The 16,061-nt window shown below is 40.8% G+C and overlaps 2 protein-coding genes across 3 annotated transcripts; both read left to right on the top strand.

Annotated features, from left to right (window-relative positions):
* The first annotated feature begins 3,874 nt into the window (after positions 1 to 3,874).
* mutyh (mutY DNA glycosylase) lies at positions 3,875 to 8,621 on the top strand. 2 transcript variants are annotated; one of them, XM_025902971.1, is made up of 15 exons: positions 3,875 to 4,106; positions 4,505 to 4,635; positions 4,826 to 4,865; positions 4,951 to 5,024; positions 5,116 to 5,157; positions 5,246 to 5,317; positions 5,425 to 5,538; positions 5,631 to 5,728; positions 5,813 to 5,957; positions 6,092 to 6,179; positions 6,255 to 6,437; positions 6,719 to 6,864; positions 6,957 to 7,106; positions 8,007 to 8,057; positions 8,143 to 8,621. In XM_025902971.1, the coding sequence occupies exons 1-15, from the start codon at positions 4,010 to 4,012 to the stop codon at positions 8,287 to 8,289; spliced, it is 1,578 nt and encodes a 525-aa protein (XP_025758756.1). In that variant the 5' UTR covers positions 3,875 to 4,009; the 3' UTR covers positions 8,290 to 8,621. The 2 variants fall into 2 exon arrangements, with proteins under 2 accessions (XP_025758756.1, XP_025758757.1); XM_025902972.1 differs by having other exon boundaries at positions 4,951 to 5,035.
* A 189-nt stretch (positions 8,622 to 8,810) lies between these two features.
* Positions 8,811 to 15,972, top strand: elovl8b (ELOVL fatty acid elongase 8b). The gene is made up of 8 exons (XM_005479121.4): positions 8,811 to 9,095; positions 9,181 to 9,245; positions 10,588 to 10,775; positions 13,145 to 13,225; positions 13,359 to 13,415; positions 14,846 to 14,960; positions 15,275 to 15,402; positions 15,497 to 15,972. Exons 2-8 carry the CDS (start codon positions 9,188 to 9,190, stop codon positions 15,662 to 15,664), a joined length of 795 nt encoding a protein of 264 aa, XP_005479178.1. The 5' UTR covers positions 8,811 to 9,095; positions 9,181 to 9,187; the 3' UTR covers positions 15,665 to 15,972.
* Positions 15,973 to 16,061: the final 89 nt, after the last annotated feature.

Below are 16,061 nucleotides of genomic sequence, written 5' to 3'. Positions count from 1 at the left end.
GAAATGTATAAATATAGGGACAACAGGCTCTTCTGCGGCAGTCTCTTGTCATCAATTACCAACGTTTAGGGAGCTCTATAGTATACAATAAGAGTACCCTGCAAGTTAATTCATGACGCGAGGGGGGTACCCGGCATGTTGATAAGTGAAGCAGAAGGACCCTGACCAAGTGTCCATATATGAAGAGTTAGGAGTGATAATGTGTTGTAGGGACAGAACATAGACACCTTTGTAAATTGAAAGCTTTGTTTTTGGCTCAGTTGTTTCTTTATCACAACAGACCGTTGCTACCTCCACATTACTGTGGAATCCGACCTCCAACTCCTGCTACATCCTAACATCACTTGTAAACAAGCATAGATACTAAAACTTGTCCACATGAGGCAGAGAGTGACCTCCAACCCAGAGGGGTTTCTCTGTTCCAGAACCATAGCCTCAGACCTAAAGGAGCTAACTCTAATGCCAGCTGCTTCACACTCAGCTGCAAACTAATCCAGTGCACGTTGAAGGTCATGGCCTTAAGAAGCCAACAGTACCATGTTATTGGCCAATAGATGAGACCCTAAGGTTCACAAACTAGACACCATTTCATCCATAAAAACCACAAACAGAATTGGTGACAAGGGCCAGCTCAGGCATAGCTTAACCTGCCGCGGGAACAAGCTCAGCATTGTGCCAAGAATGCAGACACAGCTCTTGCTTTGGGCATACAAAGCTTTTTTGCATTTTGTTTTTCGGGGTGATATGCAGAACCATTCTTTCTCCAAACATGGTGTGCACAATGACATCAAAAAGTTCCGCTTTGAACATGTGCATAAAGGTCAATTCCACTTCTGGATTATATCTTAAATGTCACTAACTGGTAGCAATAAAGATTGCCATTAGTATGTTTTGCAACAGTAAGACCTTTTGTGTTTGTGTTGTTTGTTTTTGTCTTACCTTCGAATGTTTTTCCAAGGCATAATGCCAAACCAGAGCAGGTAGCCTCCTAAGCCTTATATAACCAAGCTGATTCTGGGATTTTCCATTTGTAATGTATGGCCTAGGGGTGTTTTTGCCATACCATTTAAAAAAAAAAATCAAATGCAGATTTATATATAATCAAACAAAATAATTACATCATAGTTGTATTATTGGTGAAGGTTGTGCAGTTTGAACCTCAAGAGGTACAGAGTACTGGAGCTACATAGACAGGGGCCTAGTGCTGCCATTTATTTTTTAATTTAAAGATTTCTGGATTTCTCTTCCACTCAGATTTTTGTTTAAAAAATAGAAAAAATTTCTCACTACAATCCTTTTTCTGCACAACGCACTTTAACTTGCTGGGGAGAAAAACACTAAAATCAAGCACCAGCTGAAATATGAAGTATGTAAGTCCTAATAATTAGCCAAATCCTACATCTTTGCACAATTGTCTCTAGAGGTTTCAGAGAACTACCTAAAACAGTGTCAGCCTTCATTACCAGCTTGTTGAACTTTGTTAATAACTGGCTCTAAAGCTCATGCTCCATCAGATGATGGCATATTTCACTTGCTGGCACAACTGCTGTAAGAAGACTCTAAGATATATGCTATAAGAAAGCAGCTGCAGTCTTTCACACTTTCATCTAAGTGTGTGTCTTCAGCATAAATGCGCTGTAATCTCAGCATAATTTACAGTGGCTTTTTTTTTTTTATCAATACAGCTATAAAGTGTCACATAGTTATCATGACTCAAGTATTTGTGATTAAAGGGAAAAAAAAGCAAATTTCCAATTTTCAACTACTTGCTAACAAATAATGTACTGACTTCTATTGTTTAGTCAAGAAAATATCAGTTTATTTATATAAATAGCTGTACAGTGGTACAATAGCTATATCAAGCGATATAGTTTATGTCTTCCATATTTCCAACCATATCCATAATCACATACTGTGTGTGCTACCATTGTATATAGTGTATTATCTTACTTTTTTCATTGATTGTACTTATTTGTATTTTTTTTTTTTTGTATTTCCTTCTGATATCTGTACCTGAGCTGAGGTGACGCAAAAATTTCCCCGTCGTGGGATCAATTAAGTCTTATAAAGTCTTAAAGTCTTATAAAACTATTCATACAAATCTTTGCAATATCATACTCTTCCACTAGGGGCATCATAGAGTTATACACAGATTGTTGTGAGAGAACATCATACACATACATAAAAAATCCAAAGAATGTCACTTTTGGGGACAGGGGAGATTTTTGGATTAAAACATGTTTTAGAGCATGCTGAACATTATTAGAGGTAAAACTAATTGCGGACGGTGGTTTTGGTCCCCAAAGGGAGAGGGGTACTGGTGTGTGAGCTGATAGAAGTCCCCAATTTTGACACAAGTAAACTCACATACAGCAAACACAGCGGGTAATTATCAAAAGAGTTGCCGAGAGCCAAGGACCACTCATGAAGTGCTCCAGAAACACCTGGAATAAGCAGGTACAACTGTTTCAAAGAAAACTATAAGTAGTGCTGTCAACCACCATGGCCTGTATGCACACTCACCACATAATTATAGACATATTTAGACAACCCTGTGAAATACTGGGAGAATATAGTCTGGTCAGATGAGACTAAAACTGAACTCTTTGGAGTCTGTAATACACACCATGTTTGGAGGTCAAAAGGCGCTGCATATCTCTCCAAAAACACCTTAACAACAGGTCACATCATGGTGTGTGGCTTTTTCCAGCATACGTTACTGGCACGCTTTATATTATTGAAGGAAGAATGAATGGAAAAATGTACCGAGACATTCTTGATAAAAATCTGCTGCCATCTACAAGGATGATAAAGATGAAATGAGGGCGGACGTTTCAGCAAGACAATAACCCCAAACACACAGCCAAAGAAACTCGCACTTGGTTTCAGAGAAGGAAAATAAAACTGCTAGAATGGCCCAGCAGTCACCTGACCTGAATCCACTTAAAAATCTCAGAGTTCATAGAAGGGACCCAAAGAATCTGTTGAGGATTCCATGTCAATAGCAACTTTAAAAATATGCTTAGAAATTGGTGAAGTGTTTAATACTAATATATATATATATATATAGATATATATATCTATATATCTATATATATGTGTGTGTGTGTGTGTGTGTGTGTGTGTGTTTGAGTCAAAGGGGGCATAACACTGTTCATTTGTTGTTTGTTATTTATTATTTATTATTGCAACATCCTAGGATATGTGCTGTTTTTCAGTCTCCTCATTTTAGCTTTAGTTGTCCTGTAGCATCTACCTGAGGGTAACAGCTCAACCAGGTGATGATCTTCTGTGTCGTGTTATGACCTTCTGGAGTGCTGGACTGCTGGCAGCCCACACTGGTATGCAATATGCCAGTACAGATTCAACACAGTGTGTATAGAAGGACACCTGCAGCTCCTTGGGTAGGGCTGTGGTGATGCCATCTGGAAAGAATCGGATTTGCAGCTGCTTCATTTTTCAACATGAAAATGGTCCCAAACACAGCCAATGGAGCAAAAGACACAGAGTAGGGTTCTCTAAATCATGGATTGGCTGCAGGTTCAGAGACTGTACTTCAATATTATTGAAGCAATGTGGGATCATCCTGACACAGATCAGAAAGGGAGCCAATATCCAGAGAAGAGCTTTGCATTTCGTTCAAGCAACCTGGAAAACTATTCCTGAAGGCTACTTAAATAAATTACAAGGAAGCTGTTTAAGAGAGTCTATAGACTCTGTTTTTGACTTATATGCTGTATTTCCATGTATGTTTGCCTACGTTTCAATAAATCGTTCTACCTATTATCATTTCTTTCTAGCAAAATATAAAGAAATGACTGGTCTTATTTTGACCCGCCCACCGGAGTTGACGTTAGCGTACGTAATGGGTTTCCTCACAGCTGATTGGATGAGCCGGGACCATCACTCCTTAACGTGGCGGGAGCCAGAAATGAATGCATGAAGCAAACGTGTCTGGTCCTGCTGTGCGGACAGAAACAGAATAGGTTGCTTTATATTATTTCTGATTATGAGCAGGTTACGTTCAGCGATGCAGAAAGGCAAGCGAGCCGGAGTGGAGGTGGTAGAAAGCGCATTACCGAAGCGGAAGAAGTCAAAGAAACAAGGTAGCCACCATGCTGCTGTTACTTCATATCTGCGCGTCATAGAGAGATCTACATTTCAGCTTTCATTGCATACTTGAAAGTAAACACATCACTTTAGGTGATGCTAAAAACGAACTGCTAAACTGTTTAAGCAGTGCCAGAATGTTTTGGCAGCTTCAGAATTTACAGCAGTAGAGATGCGTCCTGCGCAGCCAAACCGTGTCCTGCAGGCTCATGTGTTAGGTAAAGTTTGGTACTGCTGCAAGAAATGGCATGAATATCTGATGGGACTTGTTTCAATCTAATAATCATAATTATTATAGTATACAATAGAAACGTTTAATAACAGCACAATAGACAAATAAGATTTCAGTGGGATTTCTTTAGTCTGAGTGAGCATTGTGTTTTTGGTCTTCCAGAGGAAACCACAGATGCTTCCTCACCATCTCCGTACCACACTTTCCCTGATCCTGCTGATGTTGTCCGCTTTCGCTCTCAACTCCTTAACTGGTACAACAAGGAGAAGAGAGAGCTGCCATGGAGGACTCTGGTAAAAAGAAACTATATTATACTACTTCGTTGTCATCATTAATATACATTAATGTAACATATGATATAGAAATAAGTTTGGTTCAAAGTTAACGGTTCTGCCATGTCAGTGTTTTGGTGGTTTCTGTCGTATTTTTAGTCTTTTTCTCAGAGGAAATTTGTAGCTTTTTGCCTTTCGTTACTTTCTACAGGCTATAACAGAGTCAGACATCAACATCAGGACATATGGAGGTGAGAAGAGTTAGGTGGATTCTTGACAAATGTACACATCTTTAACTGCTGCTTAAACGTCTAAGTGCATGTGCTTTTTTTTCAGTATGGGTTTCAGAAATAATGCTGCAGCAGACTCAGGTTGCCACAGTAAAAGACTATTACAACAAGTGGATGAAGGTTTGCATCGTGTAGGTTTTTTGTGCACTGGACTTCTTGTGACATTGATTTCATTGTGTGCAACTTAAAGCTTCTATTTATTATGCTCCAGAGGTGGCCCACAGTCCAGGATCTTGCAGCTGCAACTCTAGAGGTGATGACTTAAAGCAGCAAATGCACATACAATGATTTTAAAATGATGATGTTTTTAATGTGAATGTACTGATTGTGTTGATTGGTAGGAGGTGAATCAGATGTGGGCAGGCCTGGGCTACTACTCCCGTGGAAGAAGGCTGCATGAAGGAGCGCAGAAGGTCTGATTGTGTTCTTCCCTTTATCTAACACTTCTAAATAGTATGTCTGCAGAAACGTCTCATACCTTCTGTGTTTGAGTGTTCATTATATGTTCGATTTCCTTTAGGTGGTGTCAGAGCTAAAGGGACAGATGCCTCGGACGGTTGAGAGCCTGCTCAAACAGCTGCCTGGAGTGGGACGCTACACTGCTGCAGCTATAGGCTCTATTGCACAGGGGCTGGTGGGTCATTAGACATGGATATCTGCAGCAGAGCAAAGTCTTAGGTACTCTCTTATTAATCACGCATAAGTGATGTGATCTCTCTTGTCTAGGTTACCGGAGCTGTGGATGGTAATGTCATTCGGGTGCTGTGTCGCCTGAGGGCGATTGGAGCTGACAGCACAAGTCCAGCAGTAACAGAGGCACTTTGGTGAGATTCACCTCCAAACCAAAATAATTGTGGGAATATATAAACGGAAAGCTTTTGAATGTTTTTATTTCTCTTGTGTTTAAGGAATCTGGCCAATATGCTGGTGGATCCTGAGAGACCTGGAGACTTTAACCAGGCCATGATGGAGCTGGGAGCACGAGTCTGCACCCCTAAAGGGCCACTGTGCAGTCAGTGCCCCGTACAGTCTCACTGTCACTCTTATCACAAGGTTGGGATGATTTCAAATTGCGACTGGTACCACTAAGGTCCGATTATGCGAACACAGAAGAAGACAATGCTAACACAGATTAGAAAAGATTCTCTGCAGTTAATGGCATGGGTGCACATTGTGTGTCTGCACAGGTTCATGTCAAACAAGAGCAAAAGTCTAAGAATCTTTTGGGGAAGCTGGGTACAAAGACTTCAAAGCTGCCTGACATAGAAGACTGCAGTAAGTCTCCTTCCCTTCAGACCTCTCAGATGTCTGTATAGTCCTGAAATTAAAAGTATCTTTCTATATGTGAAGCGAACAGTGTAACATGTCCCCTGTGTCCCTCGGAGCCCTGGAATGATGAGCTGGGTGTTCAGAACTTCCCCAGAAAGCCGTCGAAGAAGCCACCCCGAGTGGAGCGAACTCTTACCTGTGTGGTGAAGAGGCCTGGAGATGACGGGGAAGAAAAGTTCCTGCTCATACAGAGGCCAAGCAAAGGTTAGCACTGATTGCCACATCAGCTTGTGCTGGTCAAGCGTTGGATTCAGAATGCACACAATTCTGTCCTGATAACGAGACTGAATCAGACTACTTGAATCACTGAGAAAACTGTTAGTGTTAGGAGTGATGCATTGGTCTGGAGGCAGGCTCTAATTCTGGTAGATGTCTCAGTCATTGTGCAGCTTGATACAGACACACATAAAAACCGGTAAAAGTAAGTAAATCTGTCTGGGTGGGCTGCATGGATAAATTCTGCAAGTAAACGTGTGTATTTTCAGGTTTGTTGGCAGGCTTGTGGGAGTTTCCAAGTCTTCTGCTTGAGGTCGAAAACTCTGAGAAGAAACAGAAGGGGGCGCTCTGCGAGGAAATCAGCAGAATACTGGGAACGCATTTAACTGAAAACCTCCTGCAGTATGTGGGAGAGGTAAGCTTGATATTTAGACCCTCTCTGTCATCTGCCTTTAATAGGAAATAAGCTGTTTCTGTAACTCTGCTGCGCTGGTTGGCTGTTTGCAGGTGGTCCACATCTTCTCCCACATCCACCAGACTTATGTGGTTTACAGTGTGTGTTTAGAGGACAGGGACACACACACACAGACTGAAAACACACAGTGGCTCACTAGATCTGCTCTACAGGGAGCTGCTGTGTCCACAGGATTGAAAAAGGTTTGTGGTTTGTTTTTTTAATGCACTGAGTCCTGTTGTCAGTAGGACATGCAGCAATAAGAGTGGACTTGATTGTCACTTAGAGAAAGCATGCTGTAACAACCTGCCGTTACCTTTCCAAATATATTGTATATAGTGAAAATGGGGCTGCAGTGGCTCGTGCTGTCAATCAAAGTTTATTTTCATTATGCAAACAGATTCAGATCATCACCTGCTGATCCTTAACATTGGCCACAACCCTTTTCATAAAAGGCAAAAACAAAGTAGTTAAACAGAACCTAAGTCGCAGTGTGTAGCTTCCCTTAATACTGGCAACCCACACAATGAGGTACCGCCTGGTGGTACAAGTACAAAAACTGCGGTTCAGTCACAACTCTCCGTGACTCCATCCATTACAAAAACCCCCAAAACGACGAGCCAAGCAGATAAATCTGCTGAGTAGAACAGATGGTGGGAGAAGAAGATTGTGTTGGTGTATTTTCAATTTGCTGTGTGCTGGTACATGATGACACGAGCCACAGTTCAGGTGGGTTCCTCCTCTCTGCTCTGACAGTCTGACACTCGGGGATTAATTCGCAGAGCACACCCTTGTGATTATCCACAAAAAATGGACTCTCCATTAAAAAAACAAGCAAAAAACTTTTATTTGCTCATCTCTGTGAAAAGCTTCAACATAAAAGTCAGTTTGACACATGCGGTGTTTTGGCTCAAAGGCTGATCGAATAAAACTGAATGTAAAGCCATAAACAAATAGTCCCCCAGTAATGTCACAGAAAATACACATAAATGTGTAAAATGTCGTCAAGATTGTCTTACGTTTCTGTAAGATATTAAAAAAAAAAGCATCTAATTGTGTTTGTGTGGTCTGTGTGAAACGTCAACATATTAAATCTCCTGCAGATTGTGAAGCTTTATGATTCTGTGGACAGTCTGACGGGAAAAAACACAAAGGTAAGCCTCAACATGTAGTTTGTAAAACTGCTCAGATAGTTTATTCTGTAATCCTAACATAACTGTTTGTCTCTGCTCGTCTTAGGATGGAAAAAGGCAAAAGGACTCGGGAATAATGGATAACAAGAAGCCACAGAGCTCTAAAAAGAACAAACTCAGTGCAGCTAACAGCAGCGGCAGGCAGCTCTCCCTCAGTTCCTTCTTCAAGACTGTGAAAGAGGAATGTTGTTAGTGTCCCTGAAAAGTGCCTTTCCACATGCATGTGCCTAAATATCGCCATCACTGCTGTTTCCACTTTAAGGTATTAATATAGCAATCTAGCCCCAGTTTTTCATTAGAATTGTATTGTGTGATTTTTATTTTATTTTATTATTTTTTTAACGACTGATTTCTGTCTCATTGTAAACCAACTGCAGAATTTTAAGTAATTTCATGTGAGCCGACCACGTGTTTTACACTTAGTATGTTTCATAAATGTCATGTTTATTGCCTCAATAAAGTTGTAACACAGGGAAGAAGTGTAAATAAAAGAAACTCCAGTCTTCACTTGAGCTGGTGACATGTGTGAGTTGAATGTCCAACATCTGTAAGGCAAAATCAAGATAATGATTTAAGTATCTTTTTACAATAATTACCATTTTACATTCTGAAGGATTTATTCGTATTGAAATGACCTCGCCTGGCGATGTCTGTTCATAAATAACGAGGGGAAAAAAAAGTCTTTATCAGCCAACCTTTGTAGGGAAACAGCGCCCCTTAGTGGGCCGAATGAAACAGGAAGTGATCGAAATCACGGTTTCTATACATTGAAAAACGAGTGAAAGACACTTTGTGTCAGCGTGCAGTGTTTGGTTTGTTTGCCTGAGCTGCAGCCGATCCTCCCTTGGCAGGGCTGTTTCTGGCACGGCTGGTTGCTCCAGTCTGCCTTCATTTTATCGCAGGGCTCGCTGCAGCTGAACTTGGCTCACATTTACTGAACATTAAGCACAGTCCAAAGGTTTCCCCCACGCTGTCACTGAAGTTTACTGCGTCTATAAGGTGAGCATCAGCGGGCACATTGCTGTCTTGAACTGCAGGACGTTTGAGTGATTTTCTTCTTTTTTTTTTTTTGAATCCTTGAAAGCTCTCAGATGGATTCCGCGTGGCAAAGTGTCCTGTCTGTACACCAGAGGATAGTCGACAATGGAGGTATGATATCGATTATTTTCCCACATGTCTGTTATGCTTTTATTGCTTTTTCTTTTTGCATCTCTGTGTCTCGTGTGGTTGTAGGGGAGACTTTCAGTGTAAAAGGAAACCTTGTCTTAGTCTATTGAATGAGTGGGAAGATGCAGATGTGCTCCAGAGCTTGGCTTCACAATGACTGCTCTGTGGTTTTTGCCACATGACTGGCTGATTGAGCGTGACACTTTTTATCTTGTTATTATCTTGTTACAATTATTATTATCTTTGTAATAGACATAGAGGAGCAGCAGGCATTCAAGCTCACTTCTCAAGAATGTTTATGGAGAAAACTAGTTTCTTGGTCTTAGCTGCTTGTTCATAAATGCTTGAAAACGGCATGAACATTATTTTTACAAAATGTACACTCACTGGCCAATTAGGTACTCCTGTTCAACTTTTTTTGTTAGAGAAATATTTAATCAGCCAATCACATGGCACATGACATAGTTATTTTTGCCAGACAACTGTATTTACACTTTATAGAGAATGGACCAAAAAAAAGGAAAATATCCAGTGAGCAGCAGGCTTGGCTGAAAAATGCCTGGTTGGTGTCAAAGGTCAGAGGAGAATGGCTAGACTGCTTCGAGCTGATAGGAAGGCAACTGTAACTCAAACACAAAAAATAAAAATCCCTTGAAGCAGATGGGCGCCACACCTGTCAGCGAAGAACAGGAAACTGAAGTTACAGTTTGCACGCTGAACAACAGAAGACTGGAAAAATGTTGCCTGTAATGATGAATCTGAAACATGCATGAATACCATGAACGCATGGATCCACCTTTCCTTGTATCAACAGTTCACACTGTTGAAGGTGGTGTAATGGTGTGTGTGGGTATTTTCATGGTCCCTTAGTACCAAGTGATCATTGTTTAAACAGGTCACTGTGCTCAAATGGCCTTCACAGTCCCCAGATGTCATGAGAGCACCTTTGGGATGTGGTGGGTTAGGAGAATGCAAGCGGCTGTGTGATGCTCTCATATCAACATGGACCAGAATCTCTGAAGAATGTTTGCAGCACCTTGTTGAAATCTGTGCTGTGAAGAATTGAGGCAAAAGGTGGTCCAACACGGTACCTAATCAAGTGGCCGGGGAGTGTATAATTAACTAAGTTACAGCAAAGTTCACTTTTTTGCATTTCCTGAGCAGCCTTGAGACAAAAACCACATCTCAGGAATCATTGGTGAGAATTTTGTGAAATCACAGCAGCTCCTACTATCATTAATTTACTTTGGATCTTTCCTTTAACACATTTGTTCATTTTTAAATTATACCTAAAGTTCCCTAACCTGCAGTTCCTGCTATCTAGACAAGAGAACGGACCCCTGGCTGTTGGTCTACTCCCCAGTCCCGGTGACGCTCATCTTCCTGCTTTATCTGTTTATAATCTGGGCCGGCCCTCGTCTGATGAAGCACAGAGAACCCTTTGAGCTCAAAGTGGTCCTCATTGTTTACAACTTCACCATGGTTGGCCTGTCTGTGTATATGTGCCATGAGGTGTGTTTGAGCTGCTTCTTTGTTCTGTTATAACAGGAAACCTAATTAACCAACCAGCTTATGAGCAAAGCAATGATGTGTTTGAACAGTGGCACAATGTCTCTATACTTGCATCTGTGCACCAACTTAATGAATTCAAATATTGGTTGGGTTCAGGTCAGGAAGAGATTATAGCGCTATAGGCATCAGACTACTACATGCTCTTTTTATCAGCAGTAACATCATCAATAAACACCAGTGAACCAGTTTAACTCGCAGTCGTACATGTTTTTGTCACAACATCTCCTCAACCAAAATAGCCCCTCTTAAATACGGTGTACCTCAAGGCTCTATTTTGGGTCCTGTCCTGTTCGCACTGTATTTGTTGCCATTGGGTTCCATCTTCGTGTGGTACAACATTTCATTCCACTGCTTTGCTGATGATCTGCAGATTTATCTGCCTTTAAAAGCAGGGTCAGACCATCCCCAGCTCTTATTACGCTGCCTTGATGACATCAAACAGTGGATGTCCTTAAATTTTCTAAAGCTAAATGAAAATAAAACTGAAGTTGTCATTTTCGGCAACTTTAATCATATCATTAGCACTCTGGGCCCCCTTTCCTCCTACTGTAAAACACATGTAGAAAACCTCGGTGTCGCCCTTGATGGTTCTCTTAAATTGAATAAGCAGGTGAGTGCAGTAGTCCAATCCTCCTTCTTTCAGTTAAGACAGCTAGCCAAGGTAAAGCCATTCCTCCCGGCTAACGTCTTTGAACGTGTCATTCACCTTTTCCTTACTTGCAGATTGGACTACTGCAATTCATTGTATTTTGGCCTCGATCAGGCCTCCATTCATCGTCTTCTGATGGTCCAAAATGCAGCTGCTCGCCTGCTAACTGGTACCAAACAGAGACAGTATATAACCCCAGTTTTAGCTTCTCTACACTGGCTTCCTGTTTCCTACAGGATCCAATTTAAACTTTTATTTTTTGTTTTTAAGTCACTTAACGCCCGAGCCCCTTCTTACATGTCTGAGCTCCTCTCTGTTTATGCTCCAGGATAAACCATGAGGTCTTTAATTTAATTAAACAATTAATGCTGTCCATCCCACGGACTAATCTCAAATCTCGTGGCGATAGAGCCTTCTCTGTGGTGGGTCCCAGACTTTGGAATAGTCTTCCCCTAAATATTAGATCTGCACAAACACTTGATCAATTTAAATCACTACTAAAGACACATTTTTATGCCCTGGCTTCTAACATGCTATGACCCAAGCATTTTGGTCTTATTTAATAGTCTTAGTTATTGTTTTAATCCTTTTACTGTCCTATCATTGTTTTATATTGTTATTATTGTTTTACATCATTTCTTTTTAATGGCATTTTTATATTGTTAAGTACTTTGTGCAGCATTATCTGTCTGGAAATGTGCTATATAAATAAATTTGACCTTGACCTTGATATGACAGAGCATTCTGTGAAAAGGTGGTCCGTCTAAATGCCCATTCACAATCACCTCTAACAGTGGCTCGAGTCAGTCGAGACCCGGCAACACTGCTAGACCTTTGTTTAATAAAATCACTCATTGGTGGAGGCGCCAGACCATGCATAACTTTGTATATAAGACAGGCAGATTTAAATAATTTGAAATTAGTAAAATTTAGAAACTTGTATTTATCTAAAATTTGACAATGGTGATATGAAAAAGGTTTCTTATCTAATATTTTCAATGCTCTTTTGTAGCATACTTCGATTGGCCCAATAGCAGCAAAGCTCGTATAGGACCAACTTGTAATACAGTATTCAATATGAGCCAGTATCACAGAGTGCAGGAATGTAATCGCTGCTGTGTCTGTTAATGATGTGCGGATATGTCTAAAGTTCTGTATATTAACATTTACAGTTTTCACTATTTTTTTAACGTGTTTTTTAAAGGATAATTTCGAGTCTAGTAGCACTCCCAAATACTTAAATTCCTCAACATTAATTAGTTCTTGTTATTCAGGTATTGTCATTTTCATATTGGTCATAAAAAATGAGGACGTGAGCCACACAGCGTCGGCTATCGGACTACTTAAAAAACAGAGGAACATGTTTAAAAAAAATCTATTTGCTCTCCTTGAAGTGCTACTGCAACATCTTCATTAACACCTTTCATTACAGCTGAAAATCTTAGTGTCAATAACCCTCAATTTTCTAATCACTGAAAATCCAATGTGGTGGTGTACAGATGCAAACTTTCCAAATACTTTCACCTGACTGTGTGACCCAAAGCAGACATGTTAAAATACTTCTGGTGATCATACAGTTATTAATAAATTAAATACTGTATTTTAGAAAGTCTTGTTTCATGACATATGTGAAGATGAATAACTGCCTGATTATTTTTAGTTCCTGGTTACATCCTGGCTCCTTAACTACAGCTTGCTGTGTCAGCCTGTAGATTACAGCACCAGTCCGCTGGCAATGAGGGTAAGAAAGCTGTGCATTGAGTATATTATGTGGTTTGTTTTTTGTGTGTGTGTCTGTTCAGAAGTTTGATCCCTCACAGGCTGCTTATCATACCTGACATACAGTTTATACAAAAGTTACACTTTTTCCTCAGATGGCCAGAGTGTGCTGGTGGTTTTTCTTCTCTAAGGTCATAGAGCTCAGTGACACGGTATGTATCTACACAGTCCAACCTAAGCTATTCCTCTGATGCACTCTTTCCTGATCCTGTGTGTCACAGCAGCATCCCCTCTGTACCAACTTCTAAATCTTCCCTTTAAGTGTTGCTTGTATCTCCTGATTGTTTTCCATCCACTCCACCCTGCTCTTCTCCACCTCTTCACCTTTTCTTCATCCTCCCTTCCCACTTGTTCGGGTCAACCTGGTCCGTACTGATGCGGTTTGCACACATCATAGTTCACGCTTGCTTGATATGCTCTATCAGCCTGTCCATTGCCACTGGAAACGGGAAAGGCTCAGAGTGTAACTGAACCTTCATCTTAAACCCATCTGGCACTCTCAGGATCAATGCTGAGACCCTCTTTGGAGGGTCCACCACATTAGGTGCTGTTCAAAAACAATGAGATTGGTTAGTACTTAAAAAATGTTGTAAATGTTTGTTGGCCCTTAGACATTTTCAAAGAATAGAACAGCAAGTGGGGATGCAGTCGAGCAGACAATCGTTGCTGTAAGGCTAAAGCAGACGGTGGGGTTCAAGTCCACACTGTTAACATTTTTTTTAGAGTAGCAAGTGGGAGCATTTTAGAGATATTTACTCGAGTGAGTGCTTTTTTTTTTGCATATGCGATGGACTTGATCTTAACATAAGCTATCGGAATATATCATTCCACGTTGCCACTGATGCTGACTGTAAGTTTTTGTTTCTGTCAGAGAAAGGTGAGGATGTTCCAAAGCTTAAAATTATTAACATTGTGCTCTTCATCACATACGTCTCTGCTACTCTCTGTGCCCTCATGCAGTACAGCTCTTCCTTTGCGACAGTCTTGTCTGCACCTAAAACCCCAAAGGCACAGTCGTACTCTTGGGAATTTCCTTCTCTTTTTTCCAGTAATCATACAATGTCTCACTTTCCAAGTAAACCTCACTGCTCCTCCTACACATTTCCATTCTATCTGGACCAACCGGCTTTGCATTTGTTTTCAATACTCACTGCTGCCCTTACTCTATGATTTAACATTCTCTCATTTGCTCTTATTTTCTTTATTCTTCATCCCTGAAAATTACTCCTTTTGATTTCACCCTTGTCACCTCTCAGTATGTTTCAATATTTATGCTTCCTGTTGCAAGTTCAGTTCCTTTCCTTCTAGCCCTTAGTACAAGCACTTTTCTCCTTCCTTATGCTATAGAGTCTGTGTCTGCTGTAGCTGCGAAGAAGAAAAAACAACAACTTTTGTCTGGTCCTTTATTCAAGGCATAGATCACCATAGCAACTCTCACCTTATGTTTGATTTGTCATATCTTTATTTCCCTCACATATGATGTAGCTACAGATGGGGATCATTCACATGTTAGGCGATTGCATAAACTTGCATTGCATATACACTGCTAGCTGTAGCTCTTTGCGCATTTCTCTGTGTACAGCTCCTAATCATCCTGCGGAAGAAGAACAATCAGCTGACGTTCCTTCATGTTTACCATCACAGTACTATGATCTTCAACTGGTGGTCGGGAGTAAAGTATGTGGCAGGCGGACAGTGTAAGTACTCTGATACTGAAATATTTTGTCCTCAGATTTGTGACCTCAAATCATTCCCCAAAACAACCATAAAGTCCACTAAGAGTAAAATTAGCTCCACTGCTTGTACTAGCTTCTCCCTTTAGGGGTCGCCACAGTGGCTCATCTACCTCCACCTCCCCGATCTCTGGCATCCTTCTCTGTCACACCAGCCCTCTTAGTGGTCTTCCTCTTTCCCGCCTGCCTAACAGCTCCATCTCCATAATCCTTTTTCCAATATATATGATTAAATCAGCTTTTCTGTGTTGAAAACCTTTTTCTGTTGTTTCCTGCAGCGTTCTTCGTCGGCCTGATCAACACCTTTGTCCACGTGATAATGTACTCTTACTATGGCCTGGCTGCACTCGGTCCTCACATGCAGAAATACCTGTGGTGGAAACGGTACCTGACATCTCTGCAGCTGGTGAGCGTCTCCAGCTCTGTAGTGAGATATTTAAAAATGTGCACGCCAGCATGTTTGAATCATTAAACTGATCTGAACTGTGTCGTCTCTCCAGGTGCAATTTCTCCTGATCCTCGTGCACACAGCGTACAACCTGTTCGCAGATTGCAACTACCCTGATGCCATGAACGCTGTGGTGGTTGGTTACTGCATCACCCTCATCATCCTCTTCAGTAACTTTTATTATCAGAGCTACCTCAGGAAGACGAAGAAGCACAAATGAGACGCCGCGATGAGGCAACACACAGCTGAAACACAACGGTTTAAAAAAAATACATATATATATACATTATACATAATGTACATTAACGGTTTATTAAAAAAAAAAAAATCTGCAGTACTTCTCAGTGACCACTGGAGGGCACAACAAGTCCACATTGTGAAAGTTTTTCTCAGGGTGCTCAACACACAACTCGCTCTGGGGACTGACATTGCACAATATTTCAGGCTATAAATGCATTGGTGTGTTGCATTTGTTACGTTGTTGTCTTTATAAAAACAAACAATATAATAAACACAGAACAAATGTGAGCAATCTGAAGCATCTGTCATTTATATTCTTTTTAAAAAAAAGAGACACTGTGTGATCATTCAATTATTTATTTCTTAAACTGAGGAAT

Source organism: Oreochromis niloticus, linkage group LG23 (genome assembly GCF_001858045.2).
Source record: "Oreochromis niloticus isolate F11D_XX linkage group LG23, O_niloticus_UMD_NMBU, whole genome shotgun sequence".
In the NCBI taxonomy this organism is placed as follows: Eukaryota; Metazoa; Chordata; class Actinopteri; order Cichliformes; family Cichlidae; genus Oreochromis; species Oreochromis niloticus.
This window is presented reverse-complemented; position numbering and strand designations above follow the sequence as displayed.

Excerpts from the sequence above, each read along its gene's own strand:
- mutyh (XM_025902971.1), top strand. The coding sequence starts at position 4,010 with ATGAGCAGGTTACGTTCAGCGATGCAGAAAGGCAAGCGAGCCGGAGTG. Across the intron at positions 5,025-5,115 it reads ATTACAACAAGTGGATGAAG|AGGTGGCCCACAGTCCAGGA; the intron begins GTTTGCATCGTG and ends ATTATGCTCCAG. Across the intron at positions 5,318-5,424 it reads TGCATGAAGGAGCGCAGAAG|GTGGTGTCAGAGCTAAAGGG; the intron begins GTCTGATTGTGT and ends GATTTCCTTTAG.
- elovl8b (XM_005479121.4), top strand. The coding sequence starts at position 9,188 with ATGGATTCCGCGTGGCAAAGTGTCCTGTCTGTACACCAGAGGATAGTC. Across the intron at positions 13,416-14,845 it reads TCATAGAGCTCAGTGACACG|CTCCTAATCATCCTGCGGAA; the intron begins GTATGTATCTAC and ends CTCTGTGTACAG. Across the intron at positions 15,403-15,496 it reads ACCTGACATCTCTGCAGCTG|GTGCAATTTCTCCTGATCCT; the intron begins GTGAGCGTCTCC and ends TCGTCTCTCCAG.